Below are 21,999 nucleotides of genomic sequence, written 5' to 3'. Positions count from 1 at the left end.
CCGGCCCCATTTCCAGTCCTGGCCTGGGTGGCTCCCTTGTCGGGGAGGCCACAGCTGTTCCCCACATCTAGGCCATCACCTGCCCAGCCCTGGAACGTAGCTGCCAGCAATGACCCGGGGCATCCTGGGCCAGGGCTGGGAGCACTCACCAGAGACCAAGAAAGGGTGATGCAGACTTAGGAAGAGCCAGGGGTCCGAGGGGGCGTACCCAGACCCTCACGCCCACGATCAGGTGAAAGAGGGGAGGCCAGGGAGGCACGATGCCCAGAATGGATGGGGTCTGGCAGAGGGGACCTGCCGGGTGGGGGGCTGGGGGCGGCCGCTGCCTCAGCTAGGCCTTGGGACTCCGGGCACCCCCCTCGGCCCTGGCCTGGCCGAGCCTCCTGTCTTGAGGTGCCACAACAGGCCTGAGGATGCTCGGAGGGGGGGGTCCCTGAGGCCAGGCGGTGGGGACACAGCCCCAGTGTTGCCCATACCAGCATAGGCCGCACCGGCTTGGTGGGCTGCAGGTCCGTGCAGGGTGACTGGCCTGAGCCCGGGCGTGGCACCCCTCCCCCAGAGCGGGGGCAGCCTGTGCACCACCCCGTCTCCTAGTTTCTGCCGCAGACACGAGCAGGGACTGATGGGGATGTGGTGGGGTAATCACAGGGACCTGTCCGGGGAAATGGGAGGGGGGCTGGTCTCCAGTCCCCCCGACCTGCCACTGCCGGTGCCCTGCGGGGGGAGGGGCACCGTGTCCGTCTGGGGATTCACCTCCCCGTGGATGGTGCCCCGGGACTCAGTTCCGCCAACACCTGCCCGGTAAACAGCTTGCACCTGTGGCCCCGGCAGGCCGGCGGGGAGGGGTGGGCGGCCCAGCGCCTGGGGTGCCTGCCAAGCCTTCCCGAACCCACCGTCCTGTCTCAGGCAGCCACTGAGAAGCCTCTCCCGGAGCTGGGGAAGCAGGACGGAGCCAGGACAGCGGCACAGAGGGAAGGGCATGCGGGTCCCTAAGTCACACAGCCCCAGATCTCCGCCCTCACTAGGCATCCCGTCTGTCACGCCCCATCACCTACCGAATCGTGCCACGTCCCGAGCCACGTCATCCACAGACCGCCGGGCCACACCTGCCACCTCGTGTCACCTGGGTTTGGACACAGTGGGGCACCCGGCGAGAATGGCCGTTTCTCCTGGGCCTGTATCCTGGTTATCGTCCCAGTTGCCCCCTGTCGTGTCCTCAGGCACAGACCTGGAAGGACTGTCCTCTCCAACAAAAAGACCCTCCAACACAGCCCCTCCCAAGAGGGGCCAGGGATCAGCACCGCAGCCCGAGCGCCCCTGTTCCCACCCCACCCCCGGCTCAGCCCAGGGCACACGGTCTCCACGAAGAACTTCCTGCTCACAGGGCACCCCCTACTCCCCCAACCAGACGGGGACACCCTCAGGCACTCCCCCCCATAGGGCTCGGCCACACCGGCTTCTTGTTTTAAATCGGTAAGATACACACAACACAAAGTGTACCAGTGAGGCCCTATCGGAGTGTGCAGTTGATTGGCATCGAGTGTGCTCACGTTCCTGTTGCAACCGTCACCTCGTTCCAGAATGTTTCCATCAGCCCGGAAGGGAACCTCGTGCCCCTTAGGCAGTCTCTTCCCATGCCATCCCCTCAAGGTTCATCCACGATGTCAGTGCTCCATAGCTTTCTGTGGCTGAGAGACCCAGGGCCGAGATACAACGCCCTCCGCTTATCCGTCCATCGGCGGATGGGCATTTGGGCCGCTGCCACTCTTTGTCGATCTTTTTGTGTGCTTAGAGGCCACGTGTATATCTTCTTTGGAGGAATGTCTCTTCCAGATCTTTGCCTTTTTTTTTTTTTTTTAAGTTTATTTATTTTTGAGAGAGAGAGAGAGACAGAGCACGAGAGGGGGAGGGGCAGAGAGAGAAAGAGACACAGAATCTGAAGCAGGCTCTGGGCTCGGAGCTGTCGGCCCAGAGCCCGACGTGGGGCTCGAACCCATGAACTGCGAGATCGTGGCTGCAGGCGAAGTCGGACGCTTAACTGACTGAGCCACCCAGGTGTCCCGCTTTCCCTGTTTTTGAACTTTTATTGTGGTTGTTGAGTTGTAAGAGTTCTTTACATATTCTGGACACTAGACCCTTATCTGATACATGATTTGCAAATATTTTCTCCTGTTCTGTTGTACTTTCACTCTGTTGGTAGTGTCATTTGGTACACAAAAGTTTTTGATTCTAATAGAGTCCAATTTATCTCTTTCTCCTTTTTTGTTTCTTGGTTATAGTGGTTTTTGGTGTCACATCTAAGGAACCATTGCCAAATCTAAGATGATGAAGACTTACTCCTGTGTTTTCTTCTAAGAATTTTATAATTTTATTTTTAATGTTTATTTTTGAGAGAGAGAGAGCGTGAGCAGGGGAGGGGCAGAGAGATAGGCGGGCAGAGGATCTGAAGTGGGCTCTGTACTGACAGCAGTGAGACCGACATGGGGCTCAAACTCACAGACTGCAAGATCATGACCTGAGCTGAAGTCGGACACTTAACTGACTGAGCCACCCAGGTGCCCCTGAGCTTTGTAGTTTTCACTCTCACATCTAGGTCTCCGATCCACTCGGAGATAGTTTTCATGTGTGGTGTGAGGCAGGGGTCCAACTGCGTTCTCTTGCACGTGGACGTCCAGTGTTCCCAGCACCGTCTGTTGAAGACTGTCCCCTCCCTGTTGAATGGTCTTGGCACCCTTGCTGAAAATCAATTGACGATACATGTGGGGGTTTCTTTCTGGGCTCCCCATCGCATCCCGCGTGTCTAAATGACCGTCTTTATGCCAATATTACACTGTTCCAGTCACTGTGGCTTTGTATACTTTTTTTATTTTGAGATTTTTGAATTTAATTTTTTATTTATTTAATTTTCTAAAAGCCTATTTATTTATTTTGAGAGAGAGAAAGGGGGGGGGGGGGCAGAGAGAGGCAGAGAGATAATCCCAAGGAGGATCCGTGCTGTCAGTGTGGACCCTGATGTGGGGCTTGATCTCACGACCCTGAGATATTGACCTGAGCTGAAATCCAGAGTTGGATGCTTAACTGAGCCACACAGAGGCCCCTTTTCTTTATTCCTAAGTAATCTCTACACCCAATGTGGGGCTCGAACTTACAACCCTGAGATGAAGAGTCAGCCACACAGTCCATCGACCGAGCCAGCCAGGCGGCCCAAACGAAGCTCTGATTTGTGGGTTTTATGCCAGAAATGTTTCAGGAGCTCAAGAATGGCGCGTCCCGGGTCAGGTGCTCACCCACGGCCAATAAGAGGAGGACACAGGAACACGTGGCCCACAGGACAGGCCAAGGTGGACAATTTAATTTTATTTTAAGTAATCTCTATGGCCAACGCGGGGCTCGAATTCATGACCCCAAGATTAGGAGTTGCACACTCCACGGACTGAGCCAGCCGGGCGCCCCTGTATAAATTTTAAATTAGGAAGTGTGAGTCCTCCAACTCTCCAACTCTGTTCTTTCTCAAGATTGTTGTGGCTAGTTTGAGTCCCTTGCAATGCCATAGGAATTCGAGGAACTACTTTTCTTTCTCTGGGGAAAAAAAAAAGGCCATTGGCATTTATCAGCTACTCCTTAAAAAAGGTAAACTCAGAGAGGAGAAGGCTGTGGGTGGTGTCTTAGAATCTCTGCCATTCGGAGGTGGTGGTCAGCTCCGTTCAGGCCTGTGGCGGTGAGGCGGACAGTGGTGGGAACCACTGGGGGGTCTGAGCAGGGGCAGGGCCCCCTCTGGCTGCCTCAGGGTGGGGTGAGCCCCGTGCAGGGTAGCACGATGGGCTGGGCAGGCCGGACAGGGCCACGAATTCTGAGGTGAGGAGGCTTGTGGCGGTTCAGGAATCCGGGCACGGACGGGGCAGGGGTGATGCCAGGGTGTCCGAGCAGCTGGGCGGTGAGCTGGGCGGGTGGGGAGGGGCCGCTGGCGGAGGCAGTCTGATGGGGCAGGGGGAGAGTGTGCTGTGTTGGATCTTTCCAGCCCGAGATGCTTACAGATGTTGGGCGGAGAAGTGGGTGTGTGGGGGACGCGGAGGGCCGGGGGGTGGGGGGGTGGGCGGTGAAGGGCCAGGGGGAGTGTACGTAGCCAAGGACGTCTCTGGGCTGCCAGTGTCCCCTCAAGGGCAGAGGGGAGAGAAGGAAGAGCACCCCAGGGAGAAGTAGGGACTTTGCAGACGAAGGAAGGGGTGTCGTGACCAGGGAAGCAGGGATCAGCATGGGGTTACGGGGTCCCCGAGTTGGCCCGGAAGAGACGCGTGTGTGAGCACAGCCAGGGGGTGGGGTGGGACGGGGCTGCTGTCACCCTGCCTCCACTCCGGTGGCCCTCCCCCACAAGCCCCCAGTGCGAGAACCTGCCCCACGCCCACACCACTGCCCTTCTCCGCGCTTCTCGGCAGTATGGTTCTCATTTACTGGTCCTTGTGGGGCAGAGACCCTTCCTTACCCAGGGCAGAACCTGGGGGGGCCTGAGTAAACCAGCTGCTGGCTGCACAGGCCGGGGTGGGGTCTCGTTCCCTGGAGGGCCCTCTGCACTCGGTCCCGCTGGGCCCCCTTCCTCCCAGTCGGCACCCGCAGGGGGACCAGCCCCTCACCTTTCCCTTCTTCACCTTGGGGGCTGAGACAGTGACCCCGGTCCCCCCCGCCTGCCTAGCAAGTCTTCTCTCTGACAGGCTGCTCTCTTGCCCCGTGCGTGAGTCCCGCCTGTAGAGACCACAGAATTGCCCTGGGACCTCTAACAAGGACCCAAGGGCAGCCCCAACAGCCAGAACCCCAAACCATCTTCTGAAACGAAGGTGAGGGCGCGGGGGCCTATGAGGCTATCTGCAGTTTGGTGTGGGCTGGAACAGCAAGGAGGGGGGTCACTGGGTCCCCACACTCTTCTGTCCCCCGCTTGCTCTTGGCCACTAGGCTCTGCTCCAAGTCAAGTGGGCACGTGACACTCAGGCCAGGCACCATGTGCTCTGGGGAAGGCAGGGGGTAGGGGGACGGACACTGCCCTTCTGCAGGGCCCCTGCTGCCTCCCCCCCCTCCCCCCCATCTCCCAGCCCTCAGGGTCTCCGTCCTGCCTGGCTGGGTGGCTGGCCTCAGCTCAACTCAGGAGTACTCCTGGCGCCTGAGGCTGTTTGTTAAGAATCCTGTCCCTGAGGCCCAGCCCATGGACGCCTGGGAGGTGATGCAAGGCCTGCCTGGAAGGGGCGCGGAGAGGCAGGGTGGGACCTGGGGCCACGTGGCCTGGAGAAGATGGTGTGCAAGGGCAGTGGTGCCAGAGACTGGGGGACCTGGGGCCTGAGGAGGTGGAAGAGGAAGTGGGGGGCTGGGACCTCAAGCAGCAGGGGTGCTGACAGGAGTCAGGAGCACCGCGGGCCCTTGGGCTGCCCCTCCCGGGGAGGCTGGGCCTGCAGGCACCAGGTGTTTTGGAAATCAGCAGGTGTGGCTAGGCACGTGGGGCGGCTGCCTGGTGCCAGGGGCCCTGGAGCTCTCACTGTGACGTGTGTCGGGGACCTGCTGGGCCCTGCTATATTCCCCTGGGCATCTGCCCAAGTCCCATGCCCAGACCTGCTCTGGAGTGCCCTGGTGGGGGGAGTGGCTCAGTCTGCTGGATCCCACTCCTAAGGGCCTGTCTGTACCCCCCCCCTGCCCCCCACTGCTCCTCCAGCAGCCCCTGGCGGCCCCGGGGCCCAGGCCTTGGGTAGGCACTTTGGTGCCCAGACTTCTGAGAGAGACAATGGGGAGGAAGCCCTTGAAGAGGGTGCAGGGTGAGGGGCTGTGGGTCACCCCCGACTGGGCACCACCTGCAACACGACTGAGGCCAGGGCCAGGGGTGCCCCACAGGCCATGGGTGCTGCCTTAGGCTAAGCGCCCCCCACACCCCCAGGGGCTTTACCTGGAACCTGTTTCCCCTCCGTGCAGGGCAGACCTTCAGGCCGCTGCCCCCCTCTGGCTGCTGGGCCGACTGGGACTCCGCGACAGAAGTCTGAGGCTTTACATATGTACACACATATACACATATTTCTATTTTGTAAATTTAGTTATTTTTGTGAGAGAGAGCACAGGTAGGGGAGGGGCAGAGGGAAGGAAAGAGAGAACCCCAAGCAGACTCCGAGTGTCCGCGCAGAGCTGGTTGCAGGGCTCAGACTCACAAACCGTGAGATCATAACCTGAGCCGAAGTCAAGAATCGGACGCTTACCCCACTGAGCCACCCAGGCACCCCTTCGACATATGTTTCTTAAAGTTTATTTTGCAAACAGCATGAGCAGGGAGGGGCAGGGGGAGAAAGAATCCCAGGCAGGCTCCACACTCAGCGCGGAGCCCAACTCAGGGCCCGATCCCACAAACTGAGATCAAGAGGCCAGTGCGCAACCAGCTGAGCCACCCAGGTGCCCCAGAGGCTCTCGATGCATTTGAAACCTCTTTTAGCTTTGGACACCACGTCCTTGGTGTGTTCACGTGCAAACAAGACGGAGCAGGAAGAGTCTCAGAGGTGTGGGAGGAGCAGGGGTAGGGAGCACAGGACTTCCAGGCACCAGCTGAGCCCCCCCCCGACGGCCAGGAGGGTCACACAGCAGCCAGGCCGTGTCCCGGGAGCCCAAGGCGGGGCGGGGCGTGTGTGCGTGTGGCTGTGGTCCCCCTGGCTCAAGGGCTTACCTGGGGGCCTGCACATGCGGGTCGGAGGTCAGCCCAAGACCGCCGAAGACTCCACTTTCCCACAGCCTGTGCCCTTCCCCAAGGCCCGCCGCCTGTGGGGTCCGCCTTAGGAGTGAATGAAAAGGGATGTTTATGTCTATTTTTCTCCTGCCAATTGGATCCAAAAGCGAGGCTTTGAAGACAAGACTTTGAGACGAGGGGTAGAGAGCGGCGCGCACCAGCGGCCTAGGCGGCGACCTTGGCCCAGTTCCAACGCGGGGCCGTCCGACCCCAGACCCTAAATGACCTCTAGCGGGGAATCGCGGCCCGCCGGGCTCCGCACGGCTCACGAGCGCCGCCTGGTGCCCACGCGTGGAGACGCCGCCAGCCTCGCAGCTTCCGGGCGGGAGCCGAGGGCCGGCCGAGTGACGGGCCGGGGGCGGGACCGGGGGCGGGGCTGAGGCCGAGTGACGGGACAGGGTGCGGCCGGGGGCGGGGCCAGCGCCGAGAGACGGGCCTGGGGCCGGGGGTGGGGCCTTCTCTGAGTGACGGGGCAGGGTGCGGTCTGGGGCGGGGCCTGCGCCGAGTGACGGGCAAGGGGCGGGGCCTTGCTGAGAGGCGGGCCTGGGCTAAGAGAAGCCCCGCCTCGGACCTTGCGGGGGCTTTGGGCCCCGGGTCTGGCCTTCTCCAGGAGGAGATCAGCCGTGGCCGCGGTGGTTTGTTGCAGACAAACTTGTGTCCCTCCCCCGCCCCCTCCCTTAGCAGAAACAGCCCCCTGCCACTCCTCTGGCTGTTTCTTCTCGTCTTGATTTCGAAATTAATCGGAATCTCGGTAGGCAGCGGTCAGATTGCTGTCGCTCTCCAATGTGGAGATTTCCTTGTGGATCAATAAGTGGGCGATGTTCAGACCCAGGGGTTGCTGAGGAAGGATGCTCTGGGGCTGCGCCCGCAGACTTAGCGCGCGTGCGGAGCGCAGGGTGCGGAGGGGCTCCCCGCCCCAGACGCGCCCCCTGGAGGGGAGCTGCCGCCCCTGCAGCCTGGGTGCAGCCACCCGCCCTGCCCGCCTTCCTGCAACCTCTCTCTGAAGGTTGTGTCTGTGAGCAGAAAGCAGCTGGGGTCTGTTTTTATCGAGTCGGACAGACTTCGGTTTATGTGGCGATTGTTTTAAATGAGTTCTTTTGATTATTGACGTATTTAGATTTTTTTTTTTTTAGATTTATTTTTTAAAATAAACTTTATTTGGGGGCGCCTGGGTGGCTCAGTCGGTTAAGCGTCAGACTTCGGCTCAGGTCATGATCTCATGGTTTGTGGGTCCGAGCCCCCCCCCCCCCCCCCCCCCCCCCCCCGCCACTCGCCCGGCGGGCTCTGTGCTGACAGCTGGGAGCCTGGAACCTGCTTCGGATTCTGTGTCTTCCTCTCTCTCTCTCTCTCTCAAAAATAAATAAACATTAAAAAAAAAAAACTTTATTTTTAGAACAGTTTTAGATTTACAGAAAAATTGCTGAGAGTACAGAGTTCCCATGCACTTCGCACTTCACACCTATGATAGGACTATCTCCCTAGCATGGTACGTTTGACTTTGTCACCAGCAACCAGTATTTACATACTATTCTTAACTAAAGTCCTTGCTTTATTCAGATTTCCTTGGTTTTTAACAAACGTCCTCCTTATGTCCCAGGATCCCATCCCGCATGAAGTCATCACATCTCCTTGGGCTCCTCTGGGCTGTGACAGTTTCTCAGACTTTCTCTTTATTTTAATGTCCTTGACAGTTTTCAAGAGTGCTGGTCAGGACACTTTGTAGAATGTGCCCCTCCTGGGATTTGTCCGGTGCTGTCTCATGATTAGACTGGGGGTGTGGGTTTCAGGAGGACCACAGCGGGGGTGCAGTGCCCTCTCGCCACATCATATTGGGGGTGACTAGTGACTGCCATGTTGACCTTGATCACCTGAGGGGGGCAGCACCTGGTTCCCCGTTTCCATACTCTGTGGAGGGAAGTCACTGTTGGGGCCTGGGTTGTGTCCCCCCCTCCGTGAGGCTAGAATAACTACATGAATTATTTGGAATTCTGTACGGGAGAGGTGGCTCTTCTCCCCCATTTATTTATGAATCACTTATACCAATATGGACTCATCAATATTTATGTTTATTGTAGTGGTAAAATATTAAAAAAATTTTTTTAACGTTTATTCATTTTTTGAGAGACAGAGAGAGACAGAACATGAGTGGGGGAGGGACAGAGAGAGGGCAAGACACAGAATCCGAAGCAGCTGCAGACTCCGAACTGACAGCACAGAGCCCGACACGGGGCACGAACTCATGAGCGTGAGATCACGACCTGAGCTGAAGTCAGAGGCTCGACCCACTGAGCCACCCAGGTGCCCCATCTGTGTTTTTGATTCTACCGTTCTGACAGGTGTGAGGTGACATCTCATTGTGGTTTTGATTTGCATTTCCCTGATGACTAATGACGTTGAGCATCTTTTCATTTGTCTGTTGGCCATCTGGATGTTCTCTTAGTATTTGTCCTTTGTGACTGGCTTGTTTCACTGAGTATAGTGTCTTCCAGGTGCATCCACGTTGTAGCAGCTGCCAGCATCTTCTTTTTTATGGCTGAATGATTCCATTGTACATTCTATGCGGGTTCTCCAGAGAAACAGGACACGCACACACGCACGCACACATGCACTCACATGCACACACGCACACATGCACACACGTGCACGCACACACATGCACGTGCACGCACACGCGCACACTGAGCTGAGGACACTGATCGCAGGAACTGATCCACGCAGCTGTGCAGGCCACGGCGTCCCACCCTCTGCCCTCTGCGGGCTGCAGACCCGGGAGAGCCCGTGGTGATTCAGTCTGAGTCCGAAGGCCAGAGAGGCAGGACGTTCCAGGCAGGCAGAGAGCAAACTCACCCTTCCTCTGTCTTTTTCGTTCCGTGTGGGCCCTCACCAGACTGGACGAGGCCCACCCGGCTTGGCGAGGACAGTCAGCTTACAGAACCAAACGCTTATCTCTTCCAGAGACGCCCTCACAGACGCGTCCAGAAATACCGCTCCGCCGCTGTCTGGGGGCCCTTAGCCCAGTGGAGCTGACGCATAATTTTTATTATCACATATGCATACGCTATGTTTCGTGTCTCCATCCATCCATCCATCCCTCCCTTGGGGTGCTTTGGGTTGTGTCCACCTTTTATGTATCGTGAATAACGCCGCTATGAACACAGGCGGACGTGGATCCCCCTGCTCGAAGTTCTCTTGTGTACATACGTGGATCGCGTGGTCATCCTACGTCTACTTTTCTGAGGACTCGCCAGACTTTTCCACGCAGCCATTTCGCATTCCCACCGTCTGTCTGCGCACAGGGTCCCGATCTCTCCGCCTCTTCCCTAACCCTTGTCGCTCTCTGTTTTTTGAGAATAGCCATCCTACTGGGTGGGAAGGGATAAGTCACTGTGGTTTTGAGTTGCATTTTCCTAATGATTAGTGACGGCGAGCTTTCCGTGTGCTTCTTTGCCACGTGTGGATCTCCTGTTGGAAAAATGTCTATGCAAGTCCTTTGCCCATTTTTAATTGGGTTATTTCTGTTGTTGTTGAGGTGTAGGAATTTTTTTTTTTTTAACGTATTTTCTTAAAGTAGACTCCATGCCCGATGTGGGGCTTGAACTCGTGACCCTGAGAGGAAGGGTCACATGCTCTGCCGACTGAGCCAGCCAGGCGCCCCGAGTTGTAGGAATCCCTTACGTATTCTGGACACGAATCCCTCATCAGAGATGGGGTTTGTGGGTATTTTCTTCCTGTCTGTTGGTGTCACGCTTCCGTGCACAATGGATATATGCGGTTATAATCCGATCCTGCTTGACTCATTTCTTGCTCTCATTGTTCCAGCCCTGGCCCCTGGGAGCTCTGTCAGGTGGCTTGGTTTACTTGTATGACATTACTTTCTGCTTTCAAGTTATGCTGCTTTTCTCAGGCTTCTGTCTTCTGTCCTGCATTTTGTTAGGTTCATTACATTTTCTTTATTCTTTTTTCCCTCCACAGATGTGGACTTGATGCAACTTATTTCTATTATTTTAGCGGTTACCTTAAAGTTTCACATTACATTAACAAATTTTTAAAAAATGTTTGTTTTTGAGAGAGAGAGAGAGAGAGCGAGAGAGAGCACACAAACAGGGGTGGGGCAGAGAGAGGGAGACACAGAATCCGAAGCAGGCTCCAGGCTCAGAGCTGTCAGCCCAGAGCCGGACATGGGGCTCGAACCCATGAACCGCGAGATCATGACCTGAGCCGAAGTCAGCCGCTCAGCTGACGGAGCACCACCCCCCGCCCAGACACCCCTCACATCACATTTTCACCTCAGTCGCCGGCGCTGGCCATTCCTGAACAGGCCTGGGATCTTACACTTGCATTCCTGACCACCTGCCACGGTTGATGGTCCGGGGCTGGCTTGTTTTTACTCCCCTGGTCCAGGCTCCCCTTGTGGACCCTGAAACAAAGACTCAAGACTAGGGCACGGAATTTTTCTTGGGCGTATGAGGTAAGAGGGGGTGGGGAGGGGGCACTCCTGGGCAACCGTACTCAGCACACTGGGACCCAGGGGAGACGTGTCACGGGTGCACGCCGTTGCCGGTGGGCTGGCTGCAGGCACCGTGCAGCGTGTGGGTTCCGGACTGTGGCCTGCCCTGTGCTGGCTCAGGAAGCCTCAGGCAGGAGCCGCAAGAAGAAGGGGGCTTTGAGAACCCTTGGTACGTGTAGGGTCTCACACCTGCCTGGCTCGTGCTCCGGCCCCTCAGCGGAGCCGCGGGGGCCGCCGGTGTCCCCGGCTCCTGCCAACACAGCCCATCAGTCTCTTCATCCTCCGCTGTCCTTGAGCTGTCAGACCCAGCTCATCCCCAGCCCGGTTATGCTGCAATTTAACCCTGGGTGTCAGCCCAGTGGCCAGGAGCGGAGGTGGATGTCCTGAAGGGGACAAATGTTGCCGGGGATTGGCAAGGGGGGGGGGGGGATGATGAGGCCTCCGCATTCTATTTCGGCTGGGGGCGGGGGTGCAGCTCTTCCCAGGGAGAGGTGAGCAAACCCTGCAGAGGCAGAATGTTCCGAAGGACACCCACCTGGATGTCCTCCACCCACACGGCGAGGTCCCAGCTTTCCCTGTCGAGGTTCTGACAACGGTCAGGGGCTGGGCAGCGGCCACCTGGTCTCTGGCCCATCCTGCCCGATCGCCACAGTGACAGCTGGGGCGGGTGGGCCACTAGGGAGGCGTGTGTGCGCCCGACCCCAGCGGCACCTCGTTGCAGCCGGGCGGGCGGCGAGGAATCCATTTCCAATACCCCTTCTAGTTGCGGAGTGGGCCCTCAGGAAGCCGACCCCGGGATGGGGTTTGCGTTCACGCTACGCACAGGGGTCAGTCCCAGAGGCAGGGAGGGGGCAGGATCGGGTGCGGGAAGTCGGCTGTGCAGCAGGAAGCCTCAGGCCAGCCATGCGGACTCGGGAGCGATAACCCCTTCCGAGGCTCCACCTGGGCCCCGCGGCGGCACAGCTGGTCCGCCCCTGAGGCTGCCCCGGAGGGGTGGGGGGCCTCGTGGCGTCTTCCCACCGGGGACCCCGGAGGACCCCGGGGACCCCGGAGAAGTCTACGGGCCTCTCTCTTCCAGGAAGGGGTCACTGGGGAAGCACATGCAGTCTTTCACCACAACCTGGCCTGGGTTTTCAGTCTGTGAGTTCAGCTGCTCCCTGCAGGTGCCTGAGCCTCCCTTCCGGACTTGCCTGGAGGAAACACCGTGTGCCCTGCGGTCGGAGGATGGCCCCGGGGGCACGTGCACAGGTGCCCAGGTTCTTGGAACGCACTGCCCTCGATGGCCTTCTGTATCAGCCGGGGATCTCCAGAAAAACAGACCACTAGGGGTGGGTGGCAGGGAGAAAGTGAGGGACAGGGGTGATTTATTTTGAGGAATGGGCTCCAGTTGTGGCGACTGTGGGGTTGGCGAGTGCAGCTGGAGACCCAGGAAGGAGCTGATGTTGCAGCTCTAACCCAGAGGCCCTCCGGAGCAGAATTCCCTCCTCCTCTGGGGAGCTCAGTCTTTTCTCTTAAGGCCTTCAACTGATCGGATGAGGCCCACCCACATGACGAGGGTCATCTGCTGATTTAAATGTTAATCACACCTAGGAAAGCTTCGTGTTCTTTCTGTCCAGTGGAATGTTATTCCACCTTAAAAAGGAGGAAATGCTGGCACCTGCTTCAGCATGGATGGACCCTGAAGACATCGTGCTTTGTGAAGCAAGCCCGTCCGAAAGGACAAATCCTGAATGAGTCCACTTATATGAAGGGCCTGCAGGAGTCAGATCCATGGAGATCGGTCGATGGTGGGCGCCAGGGGCTGGGGGGTTAGTGTTTAACGGGGAGTTTCAGTTTGGGAAGATGGAAAGTTCTGGAGATGGACAGTGGGGATGGTTGCACAGCAGTGTGAATGTGCTCAATTTTCAATGCCCCTGAGCTGTGCACTCACAAATGGTCAGGATGGAAATTTTTATGTGCGTGCTTGTGCGTAGGTGTGTGGTTGCCACACATTAAAAAAAAAAAGATCGTGGTCTGTGATAGATGTTTAATGAATGTCAGTTTCCCTTTCCGAGTGATACTTTACATTAGCTTCACCACTGCAATCAATATATATGAAAAAACCCTTCACGGCAACACCTCACCAGTGTCTGGACAACTCTGGGCACCGCGGCCCTGGCGAGAGCGTGAAATCAGCCGTCAGGCCGTCCTGCTCCTGGCGCCCGACCCGGTCTCGCTCTCGGTCCCCACTGACTTCCTCACGTGTCGTTTGGGCTCATAGATGTGACGAGTGTCACGGAAGAGCTGTCGTACTTCGGACTCCTGTTGTAGTTTGACATCTTCGAGGGAAGGGGTGGGAAAGTCTTTCCTCCTCATCACCAGGCCTGGAGCCAGCGGGCGGAGCAAGCAGCCAGGGCAGAGGCGGGCCACGCCCCCAGACCTGGGGCCAGCTTCTGCCGCGCCCCTGTCCCCGAGGCCCGCTGGTCTTGTGCCCGCCGGAGCCATCCCGTCCGTCAGCACAAATCTTGCGGCCTCAGCAGCTGGCCTGGGCCTCAGCGGGTAAGTCCCGGAGGCTTCGGATACCCAGTCAGGCCCAGAGCCGAGCGGGCGGGGCCGGGCGCACCCCACCTGCTCGGATCCGTCAGGCAGGCGTGTGCCCACGTGACTCCGGGGGCCGTGCAGGGGGGCGGGGGCAATTAGGTGGGAGCCCATCTGCGACCCTCCCCGGTGCAGGGGGGCCGGAGGCAGGGACGGGAGGCGCCCCTCAGCTCCTGGGGCGCCGACCAGCACCTGCCAGCCTCCCAGCCCTGTGCCCACTGCCGGTGGGTGGGGGGAGCAGGGAGGCGCTCGCTGGACGTGACGGTGCGTGTGCGAGGGCTCAGCACACGTACGCAGGTGTGTGTGCCGCTGAGACATCTTGTCACCGAACAGCCTGGCCACGAGGCTCCCCTGAGAGCCAGCTTTGCTGTTCTGAGTGGAAGGGAGGTCAGGTTTCTCGGAGAAACCCCAGAATAGCCTCTGGCCGCGCAGAGGAAACCTGGTCTGGCCTCCCGGGAGCCGGTGAAGCGCCCTGGTCCCGTCTGTCCCACCCCCTCTTGCCTCCATCCCATGTCCAGCTGTCTCCTCCCTGGGCTGCAGACCCCCAGCCCCTTCTGCGAGGGGTGGGGGGGGGGGCGCTCCGGCCTGGTGTGTTCTCCCCACCTGCCTTCAGAGAGTGCCTGCGAAGCATCTGGCCCGCGGGGATACGAGAGCGTCACCTGGCCAGGGTGGGCATCCCAAAAGAACCCTCACAACTGAAGCGACGACAGGCTGAGAGGGTTCTGAGGCAGAACGGCTGAGGCTGGGGCAGGGGCCTCACCTGGGACCTAGGATCCGAGGGGGAGCTTCGGGGTGAGGGCATGCCCAGGCCAGGGCAGGCCGGAAAGGGGCTTTGTGGGTCGGGGCCAAACCTGCCCCCAAATAGGGCTGCGGGATCTCCTGGCCATACAAGGCTCTTGGAATCCGGACCCTGGGGACCCCAGGCAGCTGGGCCCAGCTAAAACGCTGCCGACACCCCATACCTCGTACTGTGTGCACAGCAGATCTGGTGCCACCGAGAGGTGTTCTCCCAGCCAGCCACAGACATGGTGAGCCTGGTCCCGGCACCTGGCGGAGCCACGGTGGGCTCCCGGTGGTGGAACGGGAGCTGGGGGCAGGGCCCGGGGGGAGAGAGGACGGGTCAGTGCCTCCGGGCACTGGCACGGGCTAGAGGGAAGGGGCGGAGTGGGGGCCGGGACAGAGCAGCCCTTTCTGAAGGCTGCGATGGCAGTGACAGGCAGGGCTGTCGGGGGCTAGACTACCCCTGGAAACGCCACAACAGGCTGGGGTCCTCCACCCTGACCTGTGTCGTGCTCCCCCACGGTGCCCTTCGCCCGGTCTCACCTGGTGTCCCCTGCCTTCGTCCCAGAGACTGGGCCTGGCGCAGCCGGTCCTCCCTCCCGTGGCTGGCCCGAGCCTCGGTGTCCCACACCTGGTCTCTGCCCCTCGTGCCCGTCCCTCTACCCTGCCTGGCGGACTCCCGCTCCCTCCTTGAGACCCGTCGCTTGTGCCGCCTTATCCGGAAGCCGCTCTGGGCCGGGGGCCTCCTTTTGTAACCACAGGCCTCGACGGGTTGCCGGACGGATGGACGGGGCGGGGTGCCTTGTGCCACATGTGCCGGGGCCTCCGAGCTCCCTCGGACGGGGGGGCAGAGGGGGGCCCTGGTGAAGCCGGGCGGCTGTCCCCGTAGACGGAGCGCCTGACGGCCGAGCAGATCAAGGAGTACAAGGGGGTCTTTGAGATGTTCGACGAGGAGGGCAACGGGGAGGTGAAGACGGCGGAGCTGGAGAGGCTCATGAGCCTGCTGGGCATCAACCCCACCAAGAGCGAGCTGGCTTCCATGGCCAAGGACGTGGACAGAGACAGTGAGGCCGGGCAGGGGGCAGGGCGGCTGGGGGTCACCCGCGAGCGTGAGCAGGGAGGGCTGCAGCCGCCCGCCCTCACGCGGCCTGGCCCTCTGCTTGCTCCCTGCAGACAAAGGATTCTTCAACTGTGACAGCTTCCTGGCCCTGATGGGGATTTACTGGGAGAAGGCCCAGAACCAGGAGGGCGAGCTGAGGGCAGCCTTCCGTGTCTTCGACAAGGAGGGCAAGGGCTACATCGACTGGAACACGCTTAAGTAGGGCCTGGGGCTGGGCAGGGGGTGGGCGAGGGCCGGAACGCTGTGGGCTGTCACTCAGTGTGGGGGCCCCGCAGGTACGTGCTCATGAATGCAGGTGAGCCCCTCAATGAGGTAGAGGCCGAGCAGATGATGAAGGAGGCTGACAAGGACGGAGACGGAACCATTGACTATGAGGGTGAGTCGGGGACGGGCCTGGGAGCTGGGTGGCTGGGCCAGGCCGGTGGCTGACCTGTCCTCCTGCTCCCAGAGTTTGTGGCCATGATGACCGGAGAGTCCTTCAAGCTGGTCCAGTAGGAGCAGGTGCTATGGCCCCGGGAGGCCTGCCCGAAGAAGGCCACTGCCTGCTGCGGCCCACGCTGCGGCCCAGCCTGCCTCCCCCCCCCCCCCCCCCCCCCCCCCCGCCAATAAACACTCCAGACAGACTCATGTGTGCTTTACTGTCCATAGCCCAGAAAGGAGGGGCTGACAGAGATGTGGGTCTGGAGAGAGGAGAGGGTTTTGTCCAGGCAGCCATGGCACATGGCCTGTCCCTCCCGCTGCCCAGCTCTGGGCTCTGGACGGCAGCCTGAAGGCCAGGTTGGGGGCAGGGCGAAGACTACCATTTGCCCTGCCTGCCTGCATGGGGGAGGGGGGTGACCACCCACAGGCCCCTCCCGGAGCGCCTACAGAGGGAGATCACTTAGGGACAAATTTTATTCTGTCTCCAAAAGCCAGGGTTGTCACGGCCAGCCTGAGGCTTAGGCCTGTGGGGTCAGGGCTGAATGCAGCAGCCCTCGTGTGCATGCCTGTGTGTGCTGTGTGTGTGTGTGTGTGTGTGTGTGTGGCCAACACAAGGCCGGCCGGCTTGGCTGCCTGGCGTTACACAGCAACGAGGCCAGGGCTGCAGCAATGTGCGGACGGCCAGCCTTCCCTGGGGAAGGGTGGTAGGGGTGTGCTGGGGGGTCCCCGGCTGCAAGTGCCCTCGCACCGGGTCCCTCTGAGCACGGGGTGGCCGGCAGCACTGGGAGGTTCAAGAGGACCTTCCTCTGCCTTTGAGGGGCACCAGGGCTACAGCCAGGGGTGCTGGGCACCGGAGCCTGGCTCCCGGGGCCCTGCCGATGTCTCTAGGCCTCAGGCCCCGGGGAGAGGACTGGATTACTAAGAGGAGGGTGGCTCTTCCTGTCTGGGTTTGGACATCTTGACAGCCTCTTCGTAGGAGGGTGGCAGCTCAGGGGCATACGGGCTGTAGGCAGGAGGGGTCATGGAGTCGAGGTCCAGCTCCCCAAAGGGCAGAGGCAGCCGCGTGCCCAGCGGATACTGCACAGAACTGTAAGCTGCAGGGAACCAGAGTGGGTTTGTGTGGGGATAAGTCTGGCTCTCACTCGCCCCCCCACTCCCCCTGCAGGCACTCACAAGTCACAGTGCTGTGCACCGGGCTGTCACTGTCTGTAGGGCTGACCGTCAGGCCACAAGGCTGAGGTGTTGCTGGCAGGTGTGGCTGGGTGTGTGCCCGCTTCCGGAGGCAGCAGAACCGGACACAGCTGGCTGTGACCCCGCACAGCAGCAGCAGAAGGACAGCGAGTAAGATAAGCCTGTGCAGGGAGGAGCGGGAGCCTACCACTGGACTGACCCCTGGCCACCAGGAGCCTGCTCCCCAGGGGCAGTCAGGGCCCGACTGCCCAAGACAGGACAACGGGCAGGATAAAAGAAAACCAGAGAACGAGTGTCTCTCCAGGCCAGAGACCTTTCACCAGGCCAGAGCTGGGCCTGAGGAGCTGGCCCCTCCTGGCCTCTTGCTGCTGGGCCTGTCCTGGCTGTCTCCAGGGCTGGCCACAAGTGCCTTGGGCTCACTCCCAGGACACACTGTCCCAGGCCATCTGCACAATCCTGTGCCCAGACCGATGACCGCGCTCAAGGGGGCCTCCTGCAGGGGTGAAGAAGGAGGGGGTGGGAAGCAAGCGGTGAAAGGAAGTCCAGCCAAGGGCCTGTGTGCCCAGAGCTGTCCCGGATCGGGGCAGGGCCCACGTGGGAGGCTGGCTGCCCTGGTGCTGAGGGCAGGAGGTCCTGGCGACTCAGCCGAGAGGGTTCGGGGTCTGGTGGGCCCGGCCAGGGGAGAACCGTCGGACCCGGCTCGGCGCCGAGGCCTCCACTTACCCCACGTGCCACAGGCTGCTCCAGCGGGCCTGGGGCGGGCACCTGCGGGGACGGCGGCACCTGGAGCAGGTGGGGCACCAGCAGGGTCGAGCGCCCCGCCCGAGCCTCCCGACAGGGCGGGGCCAGGCCCCGGCTCCCACCCCCCTGACTTACAGGTCCGAGGGGTCGCAGCTGCCGTCTCCGAAGCCCAGCGCCACCTGTGGGGACAGGGGTGAGCCCGGGCCGGGGCGCGCCGAGCTCACACCCGCCCCGCGGTGCCCGCGCCGAGCGCCGCCGACCCACCTGCGGCAGCTGCAGGAGCGGCGGCAGCAGCAGGAGCCCCCGGGCGGCCGGCACCCCCACTACCATGTTCGGCACGGACAGGGAGCCTGAGCCCGCCCGCCGCGCCCCTTTATGGAGGCTCCGCCCCGCGCAGACCCCGCCCCACGACAGCCGAGCCGCTTCACGAGGCCCCGCCCCTGCAGGCCCCGCCCATCGGAGGCCCGGTCCCGTGGCCACACCCCGGAGCCCCCGACCTAGAGCCCCGCCCACTAGAGGCACCGCCCCTTGAAGCCGCGCCCAATATGGGTCCCGCCGCACGGCCGCGACCGCCGGGTGGTCTTTTCCGCGTCTCAGAGCCTCGGGTCGCGGGGTGGGGGAGGTTCTCGCCCTCCGCGCGGTGCAGAGCCCCCATCCCGGCCGGGCCAGGCCTGTCCTGCAGTCAGGCTCGGTGCGGACCGGGCCAGCCCTGTTGTGCCCAGGGCTGCACAGGGTGTGTGGCTTCGGAGGGCGGCAGCCAGGACACATGTGGGCCAACTCACACACCGCGGCGCTCAAGGTGAAGGGTTTCAACAGTCAAGACTCTGGGGGGTTCTAAGCGTGTTGTTCAACGGTATTTATTTTGGTGGCGCGCTGCGGGCGCTCACTGCCTGGGGCTGCCCGGGCCAAGCCCACCCGGATTCCAACCCTGGTTCCCGGCCGTTGCGGTACCCTGGAAGCAAACCACGTTTCAGGCGCACTTCGCCTTGAAAGCCATGCTCAACCCAGGGAATGTGGCCTCTGTGGTGTCTGGGCCTGGCCGTGACAATGCCCGCTGTCCATTCTTCTAGGAAAGACTGGGGGCCATTTCTGGCACCTCCCCGCTCTTCTCACCAGGCTGAGTGCGCTCGTCGGTTTCCTCTCCCCTCTGCTCCACCACCGGTGGTCACGCTAAGGGAGGAGGTTGGTACAGCAAGATGCAGGGTGGTCTGTCTTGTTTGGGGAGAGTGGGGGGGGGGGAGAGAAGCTACCTTTGACCTTTCTTTTCTTTTTCTTTTTTAAAGGTTATTTATTTTGAGAGAGAGAGAGAGAGCAGGGCAGGGGCAGAGAGAGAGGGAGAGAGAGAATCCCAAGCAGGCTCCATGCTGTCAGTGAAGAGTCTGATGGGGGGCTCGATCCCACAAGTTGTGAAATCTTGACTTGAGCTGAAGCCAATAGTCAGACACTCAACCGACTTAGCCACCCAGGCACCCCCCGCCTCCACTTTTGACCTGAGCCGAAGTCGGTCACTCAACCGACTGAGCCACCCAGGCGCCCCAGATGTTGGACCTTCTAAATGGATTGCCAAATTTTTTTTTTCTCTATTGTTCATCTCTTCTAGATTTCTAGATTCTTAATTGCACTCAAGACATACTCTACAGGCATCTCCCCCATTGGGAGGGCCTCCTGGGCTTGGCTCTCCCACCTGGACCTGCCAGGCACCTGCTCTTTGATCTTGCTTGATCTTGACCTGGGCTTTGCCTGGAAGCTGTCCCACACCTCCAGGCTGTGCCAGGCCCCCCCACCCCCCTCCACCCCCGCAAGGGCCCCCTTGCTCACCCTGCTGTAGCCAAGCTGGCTAAGTTTGGCTCCTGACCATCTTTCCTCCTCCTTCTCGCCTTCACTGCCTTGGGAGGCCCAACTCAGGATGGGAGGGAGAAGGATGGACAGAAGTCCAGCCAGTGCACAGGAGTTCAGACAGAGCCTTGGCCAGTGAGTACCAGGGCCTGTTAGCAGGAGAGCTAGGCCGGGGTTTACAAGACAGTGGCTTACCCCTCCTGCCCACTAGCCAGAGCAGGACGCAAGGACCATGGCCTGCAGGGAGCAGGCCCTCCTGGAGCCTGGGTTTGGCCTGGGCTGCTGGACCTGCCTTCTCCTCTTACCTAGTGAGAAAGTGGCTTGGGCTATGGCTGGACAGCACTGGTGAGGGCACAGACAGAAGTCCTGCAAAACAGTACTTTAGGGTCACTGTCACTGGCCTGAGGTTAGGGAGATGGCAGGCTTCCAGGGATGAAGGGCACCAAGGAACCGGGGCTAGGGCAGGTGGCTCCAAGCTGGTATCCCGAAGCCTGTGCCCAGGATGGTCCCCAGATGCATCACACCCTCCATTCCTGCTCTCCTGGTGGCAGGTGCGAGACTAGGCTTGGTGGGTTGCCTATGCTGTGCATGGGGGGCCAGACTGGATGCGCTCTGTGGGGTCGCTGTCCAACCAGCACTATCCAGAAGGCAGGGGCTGGGGTATGGGTACATTCTGAACTCCAAAGAGTATTGTATGGCCTGTGGGGGCTTCTACCTTGAAGGACCTGTTGGAGCCCAGAAGGCTGAGCCTGGACTCGTTCCAGAAAAATGGAAAACCAAACTCATGTTCTGGGTCTCACCCCGGACCCCAGCTTAGCTCTGAAGGAGGACACGAGCATGAGTCCCCCACATTTGGTCCCTCCTTGCTTAGGGTCACCAGGGAACCTGAAACTTGGGAGCAGCAGAGAAGCCTAAGGGGTCACCCTGGCTTTGAAGCCGCCTGTACCCTTCTCCCTCCTTGATGGGCCTCCTAGGTCTGGGCTTGTCTCAACTCCAGCCCTCTACCCCCAGCACCCTGTCCTGCTACCTGTTCCCCCAATGCTCCAGGCACCCACCCTCCAGAGGGGCAGAGTTCATCATATGGACTGATCTGTGTGCATGGTGGGGGTGGGGTGGGGTAGAAGGCACGGGGCTGCCTCCCCAGGGCTCTGTCCCCATCTCTCATTCAGTGTGCATCCCACACAGCAGGCCTGTACGAAGCAGCTCAGAAGGTTTATTGGCAGACTTGTGGGGGCAGCTCTTCCCCGCACCAGGGCTTCTAAAGGCTGGGCAGGAGGGTACTGGTGGGGCTGGGGGCTCTGAGGGGCTCAGGGTAAGAGTACGTGTGGGTAGGACTGGCCTTGTTGCCTTGTTCTCAGCGGGGCCAGGGAGGGGTGCTCTTGGCCTCTAGACTTGCTGGGTCCAGGTCAGCAGGAGGCAGCCATGCCTGCAGGGCTGGGGTGCCCCGGCCATAGGGCCATGAAGAGGGCTGCACGTTTGAGTTTGCCCAGCAGGGGATGCCCAGGTCCCAGGCCTGTGGGTGGCTTGTCCTGGTTTGCGGACCACAGGAGGGCTTCAAGAGAGAGCAGGAGGTGTGTGGAGAGACTCCTGTGGCCTCAGGGGCCGCTCACCACCTGGGCTACAAAGAAGACCTTGTAAGTCTCCTTCACATCCCCCTTGAGCTGCAGCAGGGCTGACACCACGAGTGGATGATCCAGCTGGAACGGGCGGGGAGGAAGGAAGGAGCCCCTCAGTCGACTGCCCACTTCACCTGCCCAGGGCCCGCCCAACAGCCCCCAACCTGGGTGGGGCGGGGGCATCATCCCTCCCAGCGCTCCCTGGCCAGAGTCTGTGGCACCTACGTCAAAGTCTGCAGGTGGCAGCCAGGAGATGCTGATGGTCTTGGTCTGGCCACGCTCCACGAAGCCTCTGGAGGGCTCAATGGTGAAGCCCTTGTGCTGCAGAGATGCGGCGCCGCCCAGGCTGAACTCGACGGTCTGCAGGGCACTGGGGTTACAGGTAGGCCGGCAGGCGGGGCACAGCGCCCAGGAAGCAGTGTGACAGGGGTCGAGGATGCCCGACTCCACCTGCCCTCTCAGCCCTGAC

The 21,999-nt window shown here is 60.5% G+C and overlaps 3 protein-coding genes across 8 annotated transcripts in view; 1 reads left to right on the top strand and 2 right to left on the bottom strand.

Moving 5' to 3' along the window:
• Window positions 1-14,180: 14,180 nt before the first annotated feature.
• On the top strand, window positions 14,181-16,279 carry CALML6 (calmodulin like 6). 2 transcript variants are annotated; one of them, XM_081796518.1, is made up of 5 exons: window positions 14,181-14,854; window positions 15,496-15,670; window positions 15,780-15,924; window positions 16,002-16,102; window positions 16,175-16,279. In XM_081796518.1, the coding sequence occupies exons 1-5, from the start codon at window positions 14,852-14,854 to the stop codon at window positions 16,219-16,221; spliced, it is 471 nt and encodes a 156-aa protein (XP_081652644.1). In that variant the 5' UTR covers window positions 14,181-14,851; the 3' UTR covers window positions 16,222-16,279. The 2 variants fall into 2 exon arrangements, with proteins under 2 accessions (XP_081652644.1, XP_081652643.1); XM_081796517.1 differs by having other exon boundaries at window positions 16,002-16,237.
• A 68-nt stretch (window positions 16,280-16,347) lies between these two features.
• TMEM52 (transmembrane protein 52) lies at window positions 16,348-18,470 on the bottom strand. Of its 2 annotated transcripts, XM_081796515.1 has the most exons (5): window positions 18,343-18,463; window positions 18,214-18,257; window positions 18,061-18,120; window positions 17,320-17,498; window positions 16,348-17,240 (listed from the first exon to the last, which is right to left on the bottom strand). In XM_081796515.1, the coding sequence occupies exons 1-5, from the start codon at window positions 18,406-18,408 to the stop codon at window positions 17,065-17,067; spliced, it is 525 nt and encodes a 174-aa protein (XP_081652641.1). In that variant the 5' UTR covers window positions 18,409-18,463; the 3' UTR covers window positions 16,348-17,064. The 2 variants fall into 2 exon arrangements, with proteins under 2 accessions (XP_081652641.1, XP_081652642.1); XM_081796516.1 differs by lacking the exon at window positions 16,348-17,240 and having other exon boundaries at window positions 17,385-17,830; window positions 18,214-18,470.
• A 907-nt stretch (window positions 18,471-19,377) lies between these two features.
• Window positions 19,378-21,999, bottom strand: part of CFAP74 (cilia and flagella associated protein 74) — a 65,712-nt gene continuing 63,090 nt past the window's right edge. For all 4 annotated transcript variants that reach the window (XM_081796508.1, XM_081796511.1, XM_081796510.1 and 1 more), the window contains exons 38-39: window positions 21,756-21,890; window positions 19,378-21,611 (exon numbers count right to left, since the gene is read on the bottom strand). In XM_081796508.1, the coding sequence (XP_081652634.1) occupies window positions 21,510-21,611; window positions 21,756-21,890 (237 nt within the window). In that variant the 3' untranslated portion in view covers window positions 19,378-21,509. The remainder of the gene's footprint in view (window positions 21,612-21,755; window positions 21,891-21,999) is intronic.

The sequence above is a fragment of the Panthera onca genome, chromosome C1 (genome assembly GCF_046562875.1).
Source record: "Panthera onca isolate mPanOnc1 chromosome C1, mPanOnc1 haplotype 2, whole genome shotgun sequence".
NCBI classification, from domain to species: domain Eukaryota; kingdom Metazoa; phylum Chordata; class Mammalia; order Carnivora; family Felidae; genus Panthera; species Panthera onca.
This window is presented reverse-complemented; position numbering and strand designations above follow the sequence as displayed.

Excerpts from the sequence above, each read along its gene's own strand:
- TMEM52 (XM_081796515.1), bottom strand. The coding sequence starts at position 18,408 with ATGGTAGTGGGGGTGCCGGCCGCCCGGGGGCTCCTGCTGCTGCCGCCG. Across the intron at positions 18,258-18,342 it reads CGCTCCTGCAGCTGCCGCAG|GTGGCGCTGGGCTTCGGAGA; the intron begins GTGGGTCGGCGG and ends CTGTCCCCACAG. Across the intron at positions 18,121-18,213 it reads AGCTGCGACCCCTCGGACCT|GTGCCGCCGTCCCCGCAGGT; the intron begins GTAAGTCAGGGG and ends CACCTGCTCCAG.
- CALML6 (XM_081796517.1), top strand. Across the intron at positions 15,671-15,779 it reads CAAGGACGTGGACAGAGACA|ACAAAGGATTCTTCAACTGT; the intron begins GTGAGGCCGGGC and ends TGCTCCCTGCAG. Across the intron at positions 15,925-16,001 it reads ATCGACTGGAACACGCTTAA|GTACGTGCTCATGAATGCAG; the intron begins GTAGGGCCTGGG and ends GGGGCCCCGCAG.